A 16,793-nucleotide genomic window follows, 5' to 3' on the forward strand; every position below is an offset into this window, starting at 1 on the left:
CTCTCTCTCTCTTGCGCGCTCCTCGCCCACACAATTATTTATTAGTGCTGCTGCCATTAGTAGAAGCTGCATCGGTTGCGAGATAGACCCAGCTAATGGTTGCGGTATTTAATAGCGATAACTGTCAACTATTGGCTGAGTGCACAATTAGTCTGGAGCTCGCTCTCTCTCGCTCTCATCTCTCTCTCTCTCCTATCTCTCTTTCTCTCTTTCCTCTTCGCATATATTTCTCTCTCTCTCTCGCTCGCTCGCTTTCTCTCCCTCTTCACACACTCTCTCTCTCTCGCCGTTCTTTCTCTCTTTTCTCGCGTTCTCTCTCTCTCTCTCTCATCTCTCTCTCTCACTCTCTCTCTCTCGCTCCCTCTCTCTCTCGGTCTCGTCTCCGGTGGGCGCTGCGGTGGCGGTCGAAGATAAAAACTCTGCGATGAACAAACCATCAATAATGACTGATACGTGCAACTGTAGAATGTCGTACAATTCATGCGTGCGTGCGGGGCGTGCGTGCGTGCGTGTCGTGCGTGCGTGCGTGCGTGCAGTGCGTGCGTATGTGGCGTGACGTGGCGTGCGTGCGTGCGTGTCTATTATACTGAGTGCTGGGTATACGTGTGGGTGTAGCTTTGTGCTGCATTTGTGCATGTTTATCTTACACATATATATATATATATAATATATATATATATATATATATATTATTAGAGAGAGAGGAGAGAAGAGAGAGAGAGAGAGAGAAGAGCAGAGAGAGAGAGAGACGAGACGGATAACTAGGGAGCGAGAAGAGAACTGAGAGAATGTGATGGAGTAATGATCTTTGCTGTTGGGGTTTTTTACCAAGGTTTCTTTCTTTATCTTACGTGTGTGTGTTTTGAGGGGGTTTGGTGGAGTGCAGTCTTAGGATATGATTTGTAAACTATGCAAAGGCAGGACGATGCAGCAAGAGCTATCCAGAACTATTAAATGGTACTCAAACTACAGAACAAAACTATTAAGGTACGGATTGTATGCGAGTGCGTCCATTAGTTGGATCAAGCGTGGTGTGTGAGAGGGTGTGTGTGTGTGTGTGTGTGTTGTGTGTGTGTGTGTGGTGTATGCGTGCTGGTGCGTGGCCGTGCGTGCGTGCACCGTGCGTGCGTGCGTGTGTGTGTGTGTGTGTGTGTGTGTGTGTGTGTGTGTGTGTGTGCGTGTGTGTGTATTCGTGATTGCATGCATGTGTGCGCGCGCGTGCGTGTATATGAATAATAATATCTACATTCATCTTTGTTCAACTTTATTTCGCCCCTTATAATGCCAGCAGCGTCGATAAAAGAAGCAGATATCACCGCATTAAGGTCGGAACGATGTGGAAGGGTAGTACTCAGAAAGAGTCAATCACACAGAAACGTCTCATCTCAATCGCATCAAATCATTCAATTCAATCAAATCAATCGAGAAAAAAGACAAATGCTAAAAGAACAAATCGGCTTAAGGAAATGCTATAAACGCTAAAAGCAAAAAAAAACAAAAAAAACAATTCGACGCGCGATCAGTGACGTCATTAGACATCCATAATGCCAAGCTTCCCGTTTTGGCCACCAGGTGTCGTTCGCGCGGCCGAGCAGCGACGCCATCCAGGGGGCGAACCTGTACGTGTCCGGCCTGCCCAAGTACATGTCGCAGGACGGAGTCGAAAAGATGTTCGATCCATTCGGTCACATCATCACCTGCCGCCTGCTCTGCGACAACGTGTCAGGTAGGAGAGTTAACTTTAGAACTATCTCCCTTCGCTCCGCCACTGTCGGAGAACTATAGCCCTTCGCTCCGCCACAGTCGGAGAACTAGAGCTCAGTTGGCTCATGCGGCAGAGCGAAGGGCTATAGTTCTCTGACTGTGGCAGAGCGAAGGGCTATAGTTCTCTGACTGTGGCAGAGCGAAGGGCTATAGTTCTAGAGCTAGGGGAGAGTTAACAGAGGAGCTTGAGCGCATGAGTTGGTGGTGGGCGGGGGGACACAGAGTGGTTCGTGTGTGGTTGAGGTGTGGCTTGGGGCGTATGGGACACAGGTCTGTGGCAGCAGACACAAGCATGGAAGCAGCCAGAGCGTAGACAGATCTACGGTAGCAGACATGTATACACAGACATATGTGCACTGACGCAGACACAGATGAAAGCACGGACACATATACAGATACACACAGACACATACGAGGATACAGATACACATACATGGAAACGGATACAGCAACAAACACCGACACAGTAATACGCAGCAGACACATACAGAGATAGCAGTATAGACAAGCAAATAGACACATACACATACACAGACACATACACGCACGATAGCAAACACACACACACGGACATGACAGCCGTCAAAATTATAAAAACAATCAAAGACATGACAGCAGTCACAGGCATGGATTAAAAAATTGATGTAAAAGCAAAAACAGACACAGTAGGTATCTCTCAGACTAGACATAAAACATGGTAACAGGTGTAGATTTGACATGGCAATTTTCCTGCCAGCTGCTCTCTCAAATGGATAGGCCATTAGTGTATGCGTAAGCTACTGACATCAGTTATAAAACGCTCTGTAGCATGTACAGCTGTTGTAACTGTGGTTAATATAGCATTGCGTTCGTGCACTGTGTAGTAGTTAAGATGTACTGCCTCGTGGTAGTTGTAATGTTGTAGTTATAGCGTTTTGATTATAGTACAGTTTTATGATGTGTGTTTTATATCGCGTAAAAGTTGCGACGCCATATTTGCACTAATAAGTATAGGCTAGTGTTACCTCGTAATTCACCTCGTAAATATTATAGTCTTCAACGTCCAAGGGACTATATCGAAGACGGAGGGACTAATTTGATTTACGCTAGCTAGCATATCAATAGCATTGATAACGTGTAAAGTTGATGGGAAAATCTGCATTCGCGTTGACGTTATTACATATTTACGGCATCATTATGCTTAAATTCTCAAGTTATAACGCAGTCACGCTGAAGGGGTCGTTGTCGTATATATGTAGTACCCGAGGTGTCGGCGAGTATGTCGCCTACGCCTACTCCCTAACCCTAATCCTAACCCTAACCCTAAACCCTAACCCTAACCGTATCAGATAATTACCTCGGGTACATATTTGTACTACTCTATACGACAACGACCCTTCGTGCCACAGTTACGGTTAGATAACAACGGTGCGGTTGCAATACTCTTGTTTCAGTAGTGTACGTGCGTGTTACCTCATATGTGAGGTTTCATAGTCAATCTTACTACACACATCATCCATCATCGTTTCACTCATTGATTTAGTACGTACCGCGTCACAGCACTGAGTCTCCCAGTGAATCACTATATATATATATATTTATTTATTTATATATATATAGATATAGATATATACTATATCAAGAGTTAATAACACATGTATTAATAGCTACGAAGCTATATAAGTTATATATTATTAGAGCCATAGAAGGGCGCAGCATTTCACCGACTGATATATACACATATATATCATAATATTTATCATACAAATTTATATAGGTATGCGTTCAGACCTCAGACCCATCGAAGTGTATTGTGGATAAAAGAGGACCTCATACATCTGCGTCATATGTCACCCCTCCCCTTACCCCATTACGATCGCTCACCGGTGGCCCCCCCCCCCTCGTTGCAGCAGTCAAAGGGCGTCACCTATGATTATAATATATGTATATATATATATTTATATATCATATATATGTATTATATATAATATTATAGATAATATATATCATAACTATTTACACAATAATATTCTACATCTGCATCACAGAGCACTGACCGGTGGCGCCGCCTCGTTGCAGGTCTGTCGAAGGGCGTCGCGTTCGTGCGCTACGACCAGCGCTGCGAGGCCGAGTCCGCCGTGCAGAAGCTGGACGGCACCGTGCCGGACGGCGCCAAGGACCCGATCACCGTCAAGTTCGCGAACACGCCGACGACGAACGTGAAGGCCTTCTTCCCGCTGACGACCGCCTACCTGTCGGCGACGGCCGCGGTGCAGGCGGCGTCGCTGTCGCGGCGCAGCGTCGTTCTGCCGAGCATCGCTCCGGGACCGATGCACCACCACGCCGCGCCCGGCGGCCGATTCAGGTCGGAGTTCACGGTCGCGTCGTCGCCGCTACTCGCGCCCAGGTCTCACGAGAATTCGCTTTCTTCCGAGATCTCGCTTCTTGTGAAATCGTTTAGGGGGCGAACGGCTGCTGTTTTGTTTCGTTGCTCCGAGCGGAGCGCGCGCGCGCGCGTGCGGGGGAGGGGGAGGTTGCCGCGGTGGCGCCCCCTGCCTGAGCGTGCGTCGGGTGGGGGTTGCAGTGGCGCCCGCCCCCCCGCCCTAGCGTGCGGGGGAGGTGGAGGTGGTTGCCACGTTGCCACCCGCCTGAGTGTGCGTTGGGGTTGGGTTGCCATGGCGTGCATCTCCCACCCGAGCGTGCGCGCGCTCCGCTCGTTTTGCTTCTGCTAGCGTTCTCTTGTTGTTGCGCGTGATCGCGACCGCGCCGTGTGCATGGGTGGTGCCACCGGTCGTCGTAGTCGCGGTCACGCCCAACTTCGCAATTTCTTTACTTACCTCGTTCGCTCGACTGTTGTGGGCATGCAGAATGTGTGTGTTGGGGTGAAGGGGACGGGGCCCGGTAGGGGCAGAATGTCGTTTAATTGATTAACGGTTGATTTTCGATCATTTATTGACTATTTTCGCCGGTTGATAGTCTGTTAGGGTGAGGTGGTTGAAGGTCGTTGATGTCGTGGCTATGTTTGATGATTTATTGACTATTTTTCGCTGGTCGATAGTGTGTTAGGGTGAGTTGGTAGAGAGGGGTTGTTGGTTTAACGTCGTGGTTATGTTTGCTGAGATTCGTGAAGGCACGGGGTGAGCATGAGTGATGCACGAATGTCTACGTCGCGGTTGCCGTGACAACGGATCGCAGAGCGGCACGCGCATCACCGCGTTAGTCTCTGACCTCGTGACTTTAGCACGACCTCGACGTGACCTCCACGCGACCCCGTCGTGACCTTGACATGACCTCCACGCGACTTCGATGTGACCACGACGTGACCTCAACGCAACCTCACACGTGACCTCAACGTGACCTTAACGCGACCTTGAAGCGACTTCGACGCGACCTCACACGTGACCTCAACGCAACCTCACACGTGACCTCAACGTGACCTTAACGCGACCTTGAAGCGACTTCGACGCGACCTCACACGTGACCTCAACGCAACCTCACACGTGACCTTGACGCGACCTCGACTCTAGGCGCACATCCATACGGTGCCTTTAAGCGGTGACGTGAGAGCCGCTGGGAGGTCGCGCTGACGTCACGCGCTGACGTCACGGGAGGTGTCAGAGCGGTGGATTTCATTCTGCTAATTAGCACTAGCTGCCCACTATTCGCCCGGATATTAATCTCTAATCCGGCCCTGGTTATCGCCGCTCCTATTTATGATTAGGACTCGAATTATTATTACCTCGTGGCTTGTAATAAGCTCACCCGACCCTTCATCCGCGCAATTGCGTTTGACTATTTGCACTGAATAATTTGCGAAAGCTGATACGTTTTCGGCAGTCTCTCACGATGATAGCCGATAGCGATGAAGCAAAGGCTAATTAAATTGCGAGGGGAAAAATCTGTAGTTCGTCTAAAATGCAATTATGAGCGTATATCAACGTAATGTATATACGGCGGGGAGGGCCGATAGGAATGAGTCTTCTCCACTTACTTCTTGCTCCTCCTGCTCTCACCCTACCAAACTTTAAAAAAAAATATCATAAATATGCGACGTTATTATACTACACTGACCCTAGTGCCCCCTACAATGTCTACTGCCCGTTACTGACGCTGGCTCCCTCTACAGTGTTCAAATCGTATTACTGACCCTGGCTCCCCCTACAGTGTTCGCCTCGCATTACTGACGCTGGTTCCCCCTACGGTATTCCTCACGGTGGCTCCCTCTCCAGGATTACTGACCCTGGCTCCTCCTACAGTGTCTACAACACGTACGTTACTAACCCTGGCGTTACTACACGTTACGCCCACGATGTATGACGTCATGACGTATGATGTATGATGTATGATGTATGATGTATGATGTATGATGTATGATGTATGTATGATATACGTCACAGTGTTTACATCATATTACCGCCCGTTACTGACACTCGCGCCCTGTACTCCTGCTCCCACGTGTTAGTGACGCTGGCTCTCTCTCTCTAAAGTATTACTGACACTAGCTCCTCCTACACTGATAACGGTCCGTTACTGACGCGTGGCTCCCTCTACAGGTTCTCGCCGATCGCGACGGCGCCGGACCCGCTAACGACGAGTCCGCTGATCACGGCTGGCGTGCAGGCCGCGACCGGCTGGTGCATCTTCGTCTACAACCTCGCTCCAGAGACAGAGGAGAGCTCGCTGTGGCAGCTGTTCGGCCCGTTCGGCGCCGTGCAGAACGTGAAGGTTATCCGCGACCCAAACACGCAGAAGTGCAAGGGTTTCGGCTTCGTCACGATGACCAACTACGACGAGGCGCTCATCGCGATACAGAGTCTGAACGGGTACACGTTCAACAACCGCGTGCTGCAGATCTCCTTCAAGAAGCCGTCGCCGATGGGCCGCCTGAAGCAGTGACGCGGAGGAGGGGGAGGAGCGGAGGGGGAGGAGTGCGGGGAGGAGGGGGAGGGGGCCGCCCTAGTCATCTCAGTCTCTGCAGCAGATTGTTGTGATAGGAAGAGCCGTGCGAAGAGCGGGGTTTTTCCACGTGTGTGTATATATAATAGGCGGTTGTGTACATATAGCGCGCGGCGTCGGCGTTTGTCGTCGTCGTCGTCGTCGTCGTCATGTCCGCGGTGACGGCCAGGGGGGCGGTTTCCTGGTGTCGCGCGCGCGCGGGGGAGGAGGTAGGGGAGGAGGTGTGGGCGTTTTGCGGCGGCGCGATGGTAGCGTGCGTGCGTGCGTGCGCGCGTGCGCGCGCGTGCGTTCTCTCTCTCGCCGGTTCTTGGCAACTTTAATTTATTCGGTCCGGTTTTTGCGTGGCGGTGCCGCTGCCGCCCGCGTGCGTGATCCAGCGCGCGTGCGTGACCCCTACGTGCGTGCGTGCATGCGTGCGTGCGCGCATGCGTGCGTGCGTGCGTGCGTAAGGGCTGCGCAGGTGTACTATCGCATTTCGAGAGGTTGAGTTGTCGGAGTTTATTTATCACGTGTCGTAGCTGTAGATTTTCAAACCCTATTTGTTTGTTGTGTTCGATGTTGTCGCCCGCGGTGGTGCCTCCTGGCGGTCTTGCGTGCATTTACTTATTTACGCGTCCGCCGACGTTGTGAAGGTTTGCGTCGATATCTTTGTCTTACGGTTCTACACGTCGGCTGTCGTCACGTACGTCCCCCTTGTTGGCCCGCGTCCGTTATTTTCCAAATCTTTCCGGCAGGTGGCGCTGACATCCGCGCAGATGCCTCGCTCGTTGAAATTTTCCTCTTCATTTTTCGTCTCCTGATTTGTTCTCGTTCGTGGCGCCACCTGGGTGACGGGCGAGACGGTCGGGCGTTTCCGTAGACATTCGAATGATCATTTCACTGGCTACTCATTTACATTTGCATATACTGATGTTACGACAGACAGGGACCGGGGGGAGGGTGATATATAAGTCGATATCGTCGAATTCCCGCCGGATTTTATTGTATATAGAGGTTCACGGCGAACTGTTACTGTATAGCAAGAGGTTATATCCATAGTGAATACCGGAGCAGCGCTTTGTTGTGACTGTTCGCGGAGTTACCGTGGCGATGCTGCCAGCGCCATCTGAGATTCGTTTGTTTCATCGACGATTGTTTCATCAACGAACTGACGAGCATAACTGTGTCCTTCTAGATCGAGAAAGCGACGAGATCTCGCGAGATCTCGCGTAGCCGTTTATCGACGTCATTATGTTATAATCGACATTTAGTTCTATGTTGTGTATATATACGGTAGAGAGTTAATGATATAATTATCATCGCACGCCATTTTAGTTGTTTAGTCGGTTTAAATATAGGCAGTGTGTGTTGTCGGGGACCTGCCTGGGGGGCCAGTGGAGGCGTTTATTTGGTGAATGGGATTCGGGATGCTAGCGAGGCTTGCGGGCAACGCTCATTGCATTGATGTTGACATAAGGGCTTCCGAGGAAGAGCCGCTCGCAAGGGGCGCTCGTAACCTATGTAGCGGTGCAGCTGTGCTGAGTGGCGCCCTCTAGCCGTAGATCGGTGAAGTTTTACGGGCTATTCTGCACGCGTTCGCACGCAGCGAGTTCGTGCGCGCAAGGCGCGTGATAGCCAGAGCGTGGGAGGCGAGCGAGCGTGAATGAATTGAGAAACGCTCACGGTCGCTGCGTCGGACACGTTGCGTTTCTGCGCTGAGTGTGTGTGCACGGTGCATGCGTGTCTGTGGGCCACGTTGCCCGTAAGTTGCCTGCCGCTGGCAACGGTACGTAAGTTGCCTTGCCTCAGCGCGAGTGCCGTTGACAGGCAAGTGTTAGCGCAGCTGATGTGCGATATCCACAGAATGCGATGGAAATCTTTGAACTTTGCAGTTGTGTAGGAAGATGGCAAACGAGAGAGAGAGTGGATAGAGAGAGGGATAGAGAGGAAGATGGAGAGAGGGATAGAGGGGAGGATGGAGAAGAAGGAGAAACGGGATATGCCGCGCAAAACGACAAAGGGTGAACCCTTTCCTATTTCGAACGTGTTCGTTTTAGTCGTATTTTCATTGTTTTCTACAATCGCGCGTGCGGCCTGGGTATCTACGAAAGCCAGTTAAACAAAGCCTATGCAAGACGAGTCAAAACCTATCTTATTGAATGATTGCCCTGCGTTAACGATTGTCACGGTACCCGTTGGTAGAGGGAGGGGGTTCGCAACGCTAACCAAGTCCCCTCCCTCCAATAAAAGCAGGCAATGCTTCCTCGGATCCCCCCAATAAATCACAATCAATATGTCTCCCACATAGACACCCGGTCCCTCGCAGCCAGTACCAGCAGCAGCAGCAGCAGCAGCGGCAGGCGTGCGTGCTCTGCCGTAGACGGAACACTGGATTTACTTACTGTTGTGTTTATTCGCGTGTATGGTGTTGTTTGTGTATTACTTCGTTAGGTATGACTCATCTCCCGTATAGTTTCTGGGCGGAGATTTTGTTTGTTCGATTGATCGAAGCGCGCTTGCCGTACGACGCGACCATAATTTATTTATTCCTATGTGGTGTAGTAATTCTTTATTCTATCGATCGAGAGGGGACATCGAAGGAGAGGGAAAGAGAGAGGGGTTGTATAGTGATTGTGTGCGCGTGTGTGTATGTGCGCGAGAGAGAGAGAAAAGTTTTGTCATGCTTTAAGTGTTAGGTTATCGAAAGTTAGCTTTCAGATATGATTCCAAACGTTCGCAGCTGTTCGCGGCCGGAGCTCAGTAGAGGGCGCGCGCGTCGCGTGGATGATATCACCGACACCTCGTTAGTTCAACACATCGATCCCCCTGCAGAGCAAGGGCACCGCCATCTACTGGTAAGAACGCCAACTATAGAGGTCTTCGTAGCAGCCAAGAGGCCAGAGTTTCCGTTGGAAAGTCTTGTGGGTGGGGAGAGGTACCAGCGGTCGTAGCAATGACGTCATCGGTTATATTTCTGCGAGACGACTAACATGTGGCGCCACCTACAGGAATGGAGGAGAGGATGTTCGTGCGTGCTACTCATCGATGCGCAGACGTGCTCTTGTTTTCGATTTTTAGCAGCTCCCCCTGCGGCCGTTGCAATTAGGAGACGAGGCGCCGTGAACGACCGGATGTCCCTGTAAGTACCGGTCGCGCCACCAGGGCGGCGCTGCGACTCGTTCTCACGTTTTTTTCACGCTGCAGGGTGAGGCGGTTAGAGGTCGCCTGCGCCAGTTGTCCCCCCCCCTCCCTCCTTCCACGCACGCTGATCTCCACCAGAGGGCTCTGCTCTTAGGTTATTTATCGTAACTCATAACATCGGGTTTATACATGAGACATCGTTGAGGGAGTTCTCCTGATGCAATCCTATCTGGCACTGCGGGGACAATGTGGGGTGGAGTCCGCAGGGAAAGCCAGACCCTCCCCCCCCCTGATTTCCACCAGAGGGCTCTGCTCTTAGATTATCTATCGTAACTCATGACATCGGGTGTAAAACATTTGATAGCGTTGAACGAGTTCTCCTGATCTATACTATCTGGCACTGTGGGACAGGGTGGTAGGGGATGGATCTAGCCAGACCCCCCTGATCGCAGCCGAGTGCGTAAGTGCGGGGGAGGAGCAGGAGTGTGCTCAGAGTGGTACTTGATCAGTGATGTTGGTATCAGTTTGAGCTTGCTAGGCAGGGCCTCTTATGACTAAGGGGGTGGCTTCTTACAACTAAGGGGGTAGCGTCCTATGACTAAGGGAGTGCCCTCGGTGGACTTAGCTTGCGTTAGGGAGTGGGATGGCCTCAGTGTTACTACACGGTGGTTAGAACTTAACACAAGACAGCGTGGTGACCCTAACTACTACTGCTTACCCCACTGTCACACGACCGCTGTCACACTGTCACACGGTCACTGTCACACTGTCACACGACCGCTGTGACACTGTCACACGGTCACTGTCACACTGTCACACGACCGCTGTGACACTGTCACACGGTCACTGTCACACTGTCACACGACCGCTGTCACACTGTCACACGGTCACTGTCACACTGTCACACGACCGCTGTCACATTGATGCAAGAGGGGGCGGTCCATCGTACGCAGGTGTCTCGTGTAGCGGCAGCATCCTTGTTTATTTATTATTTGTCGGTGTGAGAATTCCTTAGCTGTACGATATTTATTACGACGATTAATTCGCGTCGCGCTCGCTAGCCGGCGCTGGTGTTGTTTTCGATGTCATTAAAAATTATTTCTTTCCTCACCACGAATTTTGTTGTGTTTTTTACATTTGGTTTTTTCGTTTTACTCTTACTTTTTGTTTGAACACGTTCGCGAGTGGATGGATGGATGGAGCGAGAGAGAGGGTTAGGTTGAGCGAGAGATGAGGAGAAAGAGTGCTAAATAGGGAGAGTGGAGAAGGAAGCCAGAGGAGAGAAGGGAGATGAGGAGATTGTGTATGAGAGACAGCAGAGGAGGAGGAGAAGGTTTACGAGTGCGTGTGAGAGGACGAGAGTGAGTGAAGGAGAAATCATTGGTTTGTTTATTGTCTTGCTTGCAAAATCACAGCGCTATCGTTCTCGCCCGTTTCAGCACAGCTTCACAAGGCCTGCTACTCCCACGCTTGCTATTCTCCTCCTCCTCCTCCTCTTCCTCCTCCCTCTCCTCCTCATCCTGCCACCTTCTCTTTTTCCTCCTCCTCCTCCGCCTTATCCTCCTCCTCCTTCTCATTCTCCTCCTCCTCCTCCTTCTCCTCATCCTCCTCCTCCTTTCACTCTTCCTCCTCCCTCTCCTCCTTATCCTGCTACCTTCCCTTTTCCCTCTTCCTCTGGATCTTCTGCATATTTAGCTGACGTCATGCGCTCCCTATCGCTGCTATATTTGCACTAACAACACGTTTACGGTTATTTCAGTTGCGGCGTCTGCTTAATTTTAACTAAATTCTTTACTGGTTTTCGCGTGTCAATTGCATGCTCATTTTTCCTCCAACCCCAACCGCCAACGACCACTCCCGAGACCCCTCTCACGTCCCCACACCAACACACACCAAATCTGGCACCTTCGCGATTACCACTAGGTGGCGCGAATATCGCCTGCAACTGTCTACTTCCGCACCCCAACGGGAAGCCGTGACCGCAGCGCCCTCGCGTGGCGATTATGGGAAACACCGGCGAACGGGTGGGACACAAAGGTCGTTTTTTCGACGTGCGGGTTTGACACGGCACGGGTGCGGTGAGAGGGGAAGACGGAGCCGTAGAGAGAAGGAAGGGAAGAGTATTGGGCTCGTTTTGAGTGTAGCTTCTTTCAGCAGCGGTTGCATTGTGCCTTCAACTAATCGAACTCTTCCAAAGGGGCAGTGTCCTCACGTGGGGATACGACCTAAATCTATAAAAGAGCTGCGAATGTAAGTTAGTAATGTAAGCGGAGTAATTAAGGGTCGATCAGTCGTTCATCGAGGACCCTAAGACTAGCGCTAGCACTATAAGGTTAGGTAACTACGTTGCTAAACGATAGACTGCGGAACGTAAAGGAGGGAAAGCTATGTCGTCACTCTAACTCCTCTAATCGTAACTCCAGCGCACACCCTACCCCCACGGTGAGCAAATGGTTAGGCCCTCCTGGCCCACCACGTGTCTGTGTTTGTCCCTGATCGAGGTAGGGGGCGTCACTCCCCGTAAAAAATGTTACGTCCTGTCGGCTGGCGGGGTGGTCTAATGATGTGAAGAAAACGAAAAAAAAACTTGCCCGAAAAAAGATTTAGTAGCTTTCTGTTACTGACGGAAATTGCTGACTGACATAGGTTGCGTGACACGCCACCAGGGGGCATGTAATGCGATACTGTGCTGCGCGTGCGCCGTGCGATATCGATTATCAAGAAATTCCATCGAGCGAGGGTATGTCACGTGATTACGCTTTGTGTTCGACGTCATCGACAGAAAGTTTGATTGTTGTCCAGATTGGGAATATCGGTGATTATTTCACTTGGACAGGCCACCCAGCCGGACAACGTACGTTATATACCCCACCGAGATATAAATATTATTGATAACACACAAAATCGGACGTCTAGCGCCCTAAATAAACGACACATACATTCCTTGACGAGATTCCGCGCCACGTTTTACTAGTCGCTGAGCCCCGGCGACCATCTTGAATGTCGCCCGTGCAGCGCTTGTGGTTACGGTGTGCGTCCGGTGTTTTTCCCGCGCGCCTGCCACACCCCGGGATGATCTCAGACTACGACGTAAGATGTGATAGTCGTGAACGAGCCAGTGCGCCAGATGCCAATAAAAACATCTCCCTGCATGTGCGAGGGTGCTCCTCTGAGAGCGCCACCCTGCGGCTCGCTTCACCCAACAACTACTATGCCATTAGATTCGCCAGATGTGACGTCATGATGATGTGCTGTCAACGAGCCGCCACATGTGTGACGTCATGATGACGTCATCGTCGCAAACCGCCGTTCGTGATGTCATTCTGAAGTTGGTAGTTTACCGACCGGCGTCTGTGACGTCATGATGACGTCACCGTTACGAGTTGCCGTCTGTGACGTCGTGATGACGTCATCGTTACGAGCCGTCGTCTTGACAACGTCGACGCAGTAGAGAGGCTCGTCTACCCTTCTAGTCATGTTGAAAAAGCCGAGTGATACATTCCAACATAATGGGTTCCTGTTTTGCCCCCCAGTAATCACACTTATATATGCGCACGACTGGCCAAAACTCCCGAGCAACCTATTATATATATATATATATATATATATATACATATTGAGGAGCGGTGAGTCTCCTCATAAATCAACTGCAATATTCGCGGTCTACGTGACGTTCGAATGCGAATCAAAAATGATAACCTAAAGTTTTAATAAAATTTAATATAAAGTTTATACCGTTGCTTGGCCAGTCGGGGGAGACTGTTGCATTCGAAATATGAAAGCTACGACGTTAGCGGTTATCTAGACTTTTTGAAACTTTTAAGGGCATAATACTCCTGTTATACTGATTGTTAAATCTTTCACATGTGCAATATTTACTATCTGTTTGCAATAAAACATTTAAAAAAAGAATCGTATTGTTCGTCGTCGATATTAGAACGAATGTCCGCACCACTGCTGCTCTCTTGTTCTAACTGAATGAACAATCCATCATTACCTTAGCATCGCTTGCCCTCAGACAACTATATTATATAAAATAAATATATATATACAATATAGAATAGAAAATACGCCCAATGAATATACAGGTCTATATGTACGACTGTCTGCACCACTGCTGCCATCTTGTTCTAACTGAATCAGCAACCCATTATTACCTTAGCATCCTTTACCCTCAGACAACTATAAGATATACAATATATATATATATATATATATACGATATAGGATATAAAATACGCCCAATGGATATACAGGTACTCTCGTCGGACAAGGATAATGCGTGATGGCACCACCAGCAACACAACACATGTGGTTTGGATGAAGTGGAAGGTGACTGTTATCGGTGAGCAAAGTTGTCTGAAGAAGTTGGCAGCGTCGAGGTTCGTTTATACCGAAAGACGACGTCGTTAGCCAAGTCATGAAGTACACGAGTGTATGTTCTCGCCATAGAACATATCGAGGTTGAATGCTTTATACTTGGGGATAATTGGTGTACCTTATTTTCTATTCAGCGATGTTCCAATAGTCGCATTACCTTATTATGTGTACTCTTTTCCAGAGACAAATGCCTTACAAACACGGTTTTGGATTGTAGTAAAAAATTCCAGTCATATTTGTTTCATACAGAGAATTATATTGTACAAATAATAAAATGCTGTGCGTTCTATATTCCATACTCAGATTCCATTGCAGTACAACACCTGTTTGCGTTGAGAAAGTGATAGCACAGGTTTATCGTAAATTAGTAGGTATATCATCCTACACTCGTAAAACCTCGCTGTTCCAAACAGTCACTTTCGTTCCACCATTGGTTAAGATACCCATAACTTTTCACGGGTCTAGTCACATCGTGCAGTGCCTCACACAATCTGCAGAATGACGCACTGATGTTATTCGAAATCCAGCCTAGCTGCTTCCATCTAAAGTATTTATTGTAGGCCTCACTGTCGACGTTCAACTCTTGTAAATACTCAGCCAGCTTCTCAACGGAACTGAAATCGTTGACGTGGATGAAGGAGCCAGGAGGAGCCGACCGTTCGTAGTCTGTCCTCGGTGCTCCTCTCACTATGGGAACGACGTCCCACTCGAGCGCATTGCGCCAGAACTTTTCAGTTATGTACTCCCTGCAGTTGCTGTTCTCGAAGGCGAGATAGAACTTGTAGCGTTTCACGATGTCCTCCATGCAAGATGGATGGTCTTGCGGACCGGTGCACGAACTGTTCGACTTACTGTAATACAACACGACAACGAGTCAACGAGAAGCAATAGAATCTCACACTATATCGACATGCGAAGAATGCAATGCAAAGACAAATATCAAAACGCCCATGGTCAGTTATAGAGTGAGACATAATATATATTAAGGATTTAATATATTATATATATTATATATATATAATATAGAATATATAGGATATAATATAATTATTAATATAGATATTATAGGAGCACATTATTAAATTCTCTGACCTGCACAGACCGTAGACGTCTACCGGTACATATTTACTCAGCGTCTCCCAGTACAGCTCGCGTCTGTTGGGCGTGATGCAATGGCTAACCACGATTGCGACGAAGCCCGTCTTTCCATCGCCATAATCTCTGTCTGCAAGAGGGGAGGATATACTGTTGTATAGTAGTAGATCTACATGCACCGAGGGAAGATACGTTCATGATGGTAGTGCATGCACGCGTAACTAGGATCGCAGGCTGAGCAAATTCCTAGGGGCGGGGGGGACACAATCTCATGACTCAACTGTGGAATGATGAGCGACGGGCGCGCAGCTCTTGATCGACGTCCATAGTGTGGTAGGGGTGGGTCTGAGACAAAGCTTTCACGGATAAGTGGCCAAGAAAATTACGTTAGAGTTATTTACGATTATTAGCTAAGCTTATTTTTTAATTTTGCTGCCCCAATTGCTAAACCTGGTCTAATAACGCACACTGACCTGGTCTAATGACGCACACTGACCTGGTCTAATAACACACACTGACCTGGTCTAATAACACACACTGACCTGGTCTAATAACACACACTGACCTGGTCTAATAACACACACTGACCTAGTCTAATAACACACACTGACCTGGTCTAATAACACACACTTGCCTAGTCTAATAACACACACTGACCTGGTCTAATAACACACACTTGCCTAGTCTAATAACACACACTGACCTGGTCTAATAACACACACTGACCTGGTCTAACACTGTCTACTGAAGACGATGACGCATTTGCGTTGAAGTAGAATTGTCCGTACGGAGCGTAGATATCCGCATCGCTACGGTAACTCATCGTCCAGTTGCACACGAGACGAAGTCGTGACGTCGCTCCATCGATGTTCAAGGGAGACTCATGTATGTGCGTGATCCATCGCTGCCGCTGCGGGCGCGCCCTACCGGACAGCCAATGAAGTTTTTGCGAGAGTAACGGATCTCTTGGATGAAAGACGACGGCATCTGCGGTGTCACGCAGCCATTGATGCTCGTAGTAGTACGATTGCGGGAAGATGAAGCAGGCGCGGGTTGGACAGTGGCTGAATTGTTTGGTTTGGTTTAGAATCGGCCATTCGTCGTTCCAGAAATACGACGATCCGAAAGTAATGATCTTGAACCCCGCTGGAACCGAGCTGGTAGCAGCAAGTAACTGATGCCCTAGAGAAAAAAAGCGTCAGAAATAATATTAGTCATGACATTAATCGTGAGTGTTATCTTAGCGTTAACGTTAACACCTTCCGCCCTTACATCCGCCCTTACATCCGCACTTACATCTTCTCTTACATCCGCTTACATCTGTTTAACATCCGTTCCCTTTCCTTCCCTTTACGAGTTTTCTACGACGACCGACCGACCGTCCGACCACCCGACCGTCCAACCGACCGACCGCCCGGCCGCCCGACCGACCGACCGACCGACCGACCGATGGCCCGCCCGCCCGGCCGCCCGACCGACCGACCGCCCGACCGACCGAC

At 49.5% G+C, this 16,793-nt stretch overlaps 2 protein-coding genes across 2 annotated transcripts; one reads left to right on the forward strand and one right to left on the reverse strand.

Moving 5' to 3' along the window:
• Window positions 1-909: 909 nt before the first annotated feature.
• On the forward strand, window positions 910-6,649 carry LOC106810969 (ELAV-like protein 1-A). Its single transcript, XM_014814470.1, is given in 4 exon segments — window positions 910-987; window positions 1,573-1,726; window positions 3,823-4,108; window positions 6,297-6,649. Coding segments are annotated over 4 exon segments (861 nt in total). The 3' UTR covers window positions 6,640-6,649.
• Window positions 6,650-14,440: 7,791 nt separating this feature from the next.
• On the reverse strand, window positions 14,441-16,625 carry LOC106810970 (glycoprotein 3-alpha-L-fucosyltransferase A-like). The gene is made up of 4 exons (XM_014814471.1): window positions 16,613-16,625; window positions 16,021-16,476; window positions 15,292-15,424; window positions 14,441-15,050 (listed from the first exon to the last, which is right to left on the reverse strand). Exons 1-4 carry the CDS (start codon window positions 16,623-16,625, stop codon window positions 14,576-14,578), a joined length of 1,077 nt encoding a protein of 358 aa, XP_014669957.1. The 3' UTR covers window positions 14,441-14,575.
• Window positions 16,626-16,793: the final 168 nt, after the last annotated feature.

The sequence above is a fragment of the Priapulus caudatus genome, unplaced genomic scaffold (assembly GCF_000485595.1).
Source record: "Priapulus caudatus unplaced genomic scaffold, Priapulus_caudatus-5.0.1 Scaffold491, whole genome shotgun sequence".
In the NCBI taxonomy this organism is placed as follows: domain Eukaryota; kingdom Metazoa; phylum Priapulida; class Priapulimorpha; order Priapulimorphida; family Priapulidae; genus Priapulus; species Priapulus caudatus.

Bases quoted from the DNA above. Each gene is read 5' to 3' on its own strand.
- LOC106810970 (XM_014814471.1), bottom strand. The intron at 15,425-16,020 runs GTCAGTGTGTGT...CCCCTCTTGCAG, and splicing joins AGTAGACAGTGTTAGACCAG to ACAGAGATTATGGCGATGGA. The intron at 15,051-15,291 runs GTCAGAGAATTT...GTTGTATTACAG, and splicing joins GACGTCTACGGTCTGTGCAG to TAAGTCGAACAGTTCGTGCA.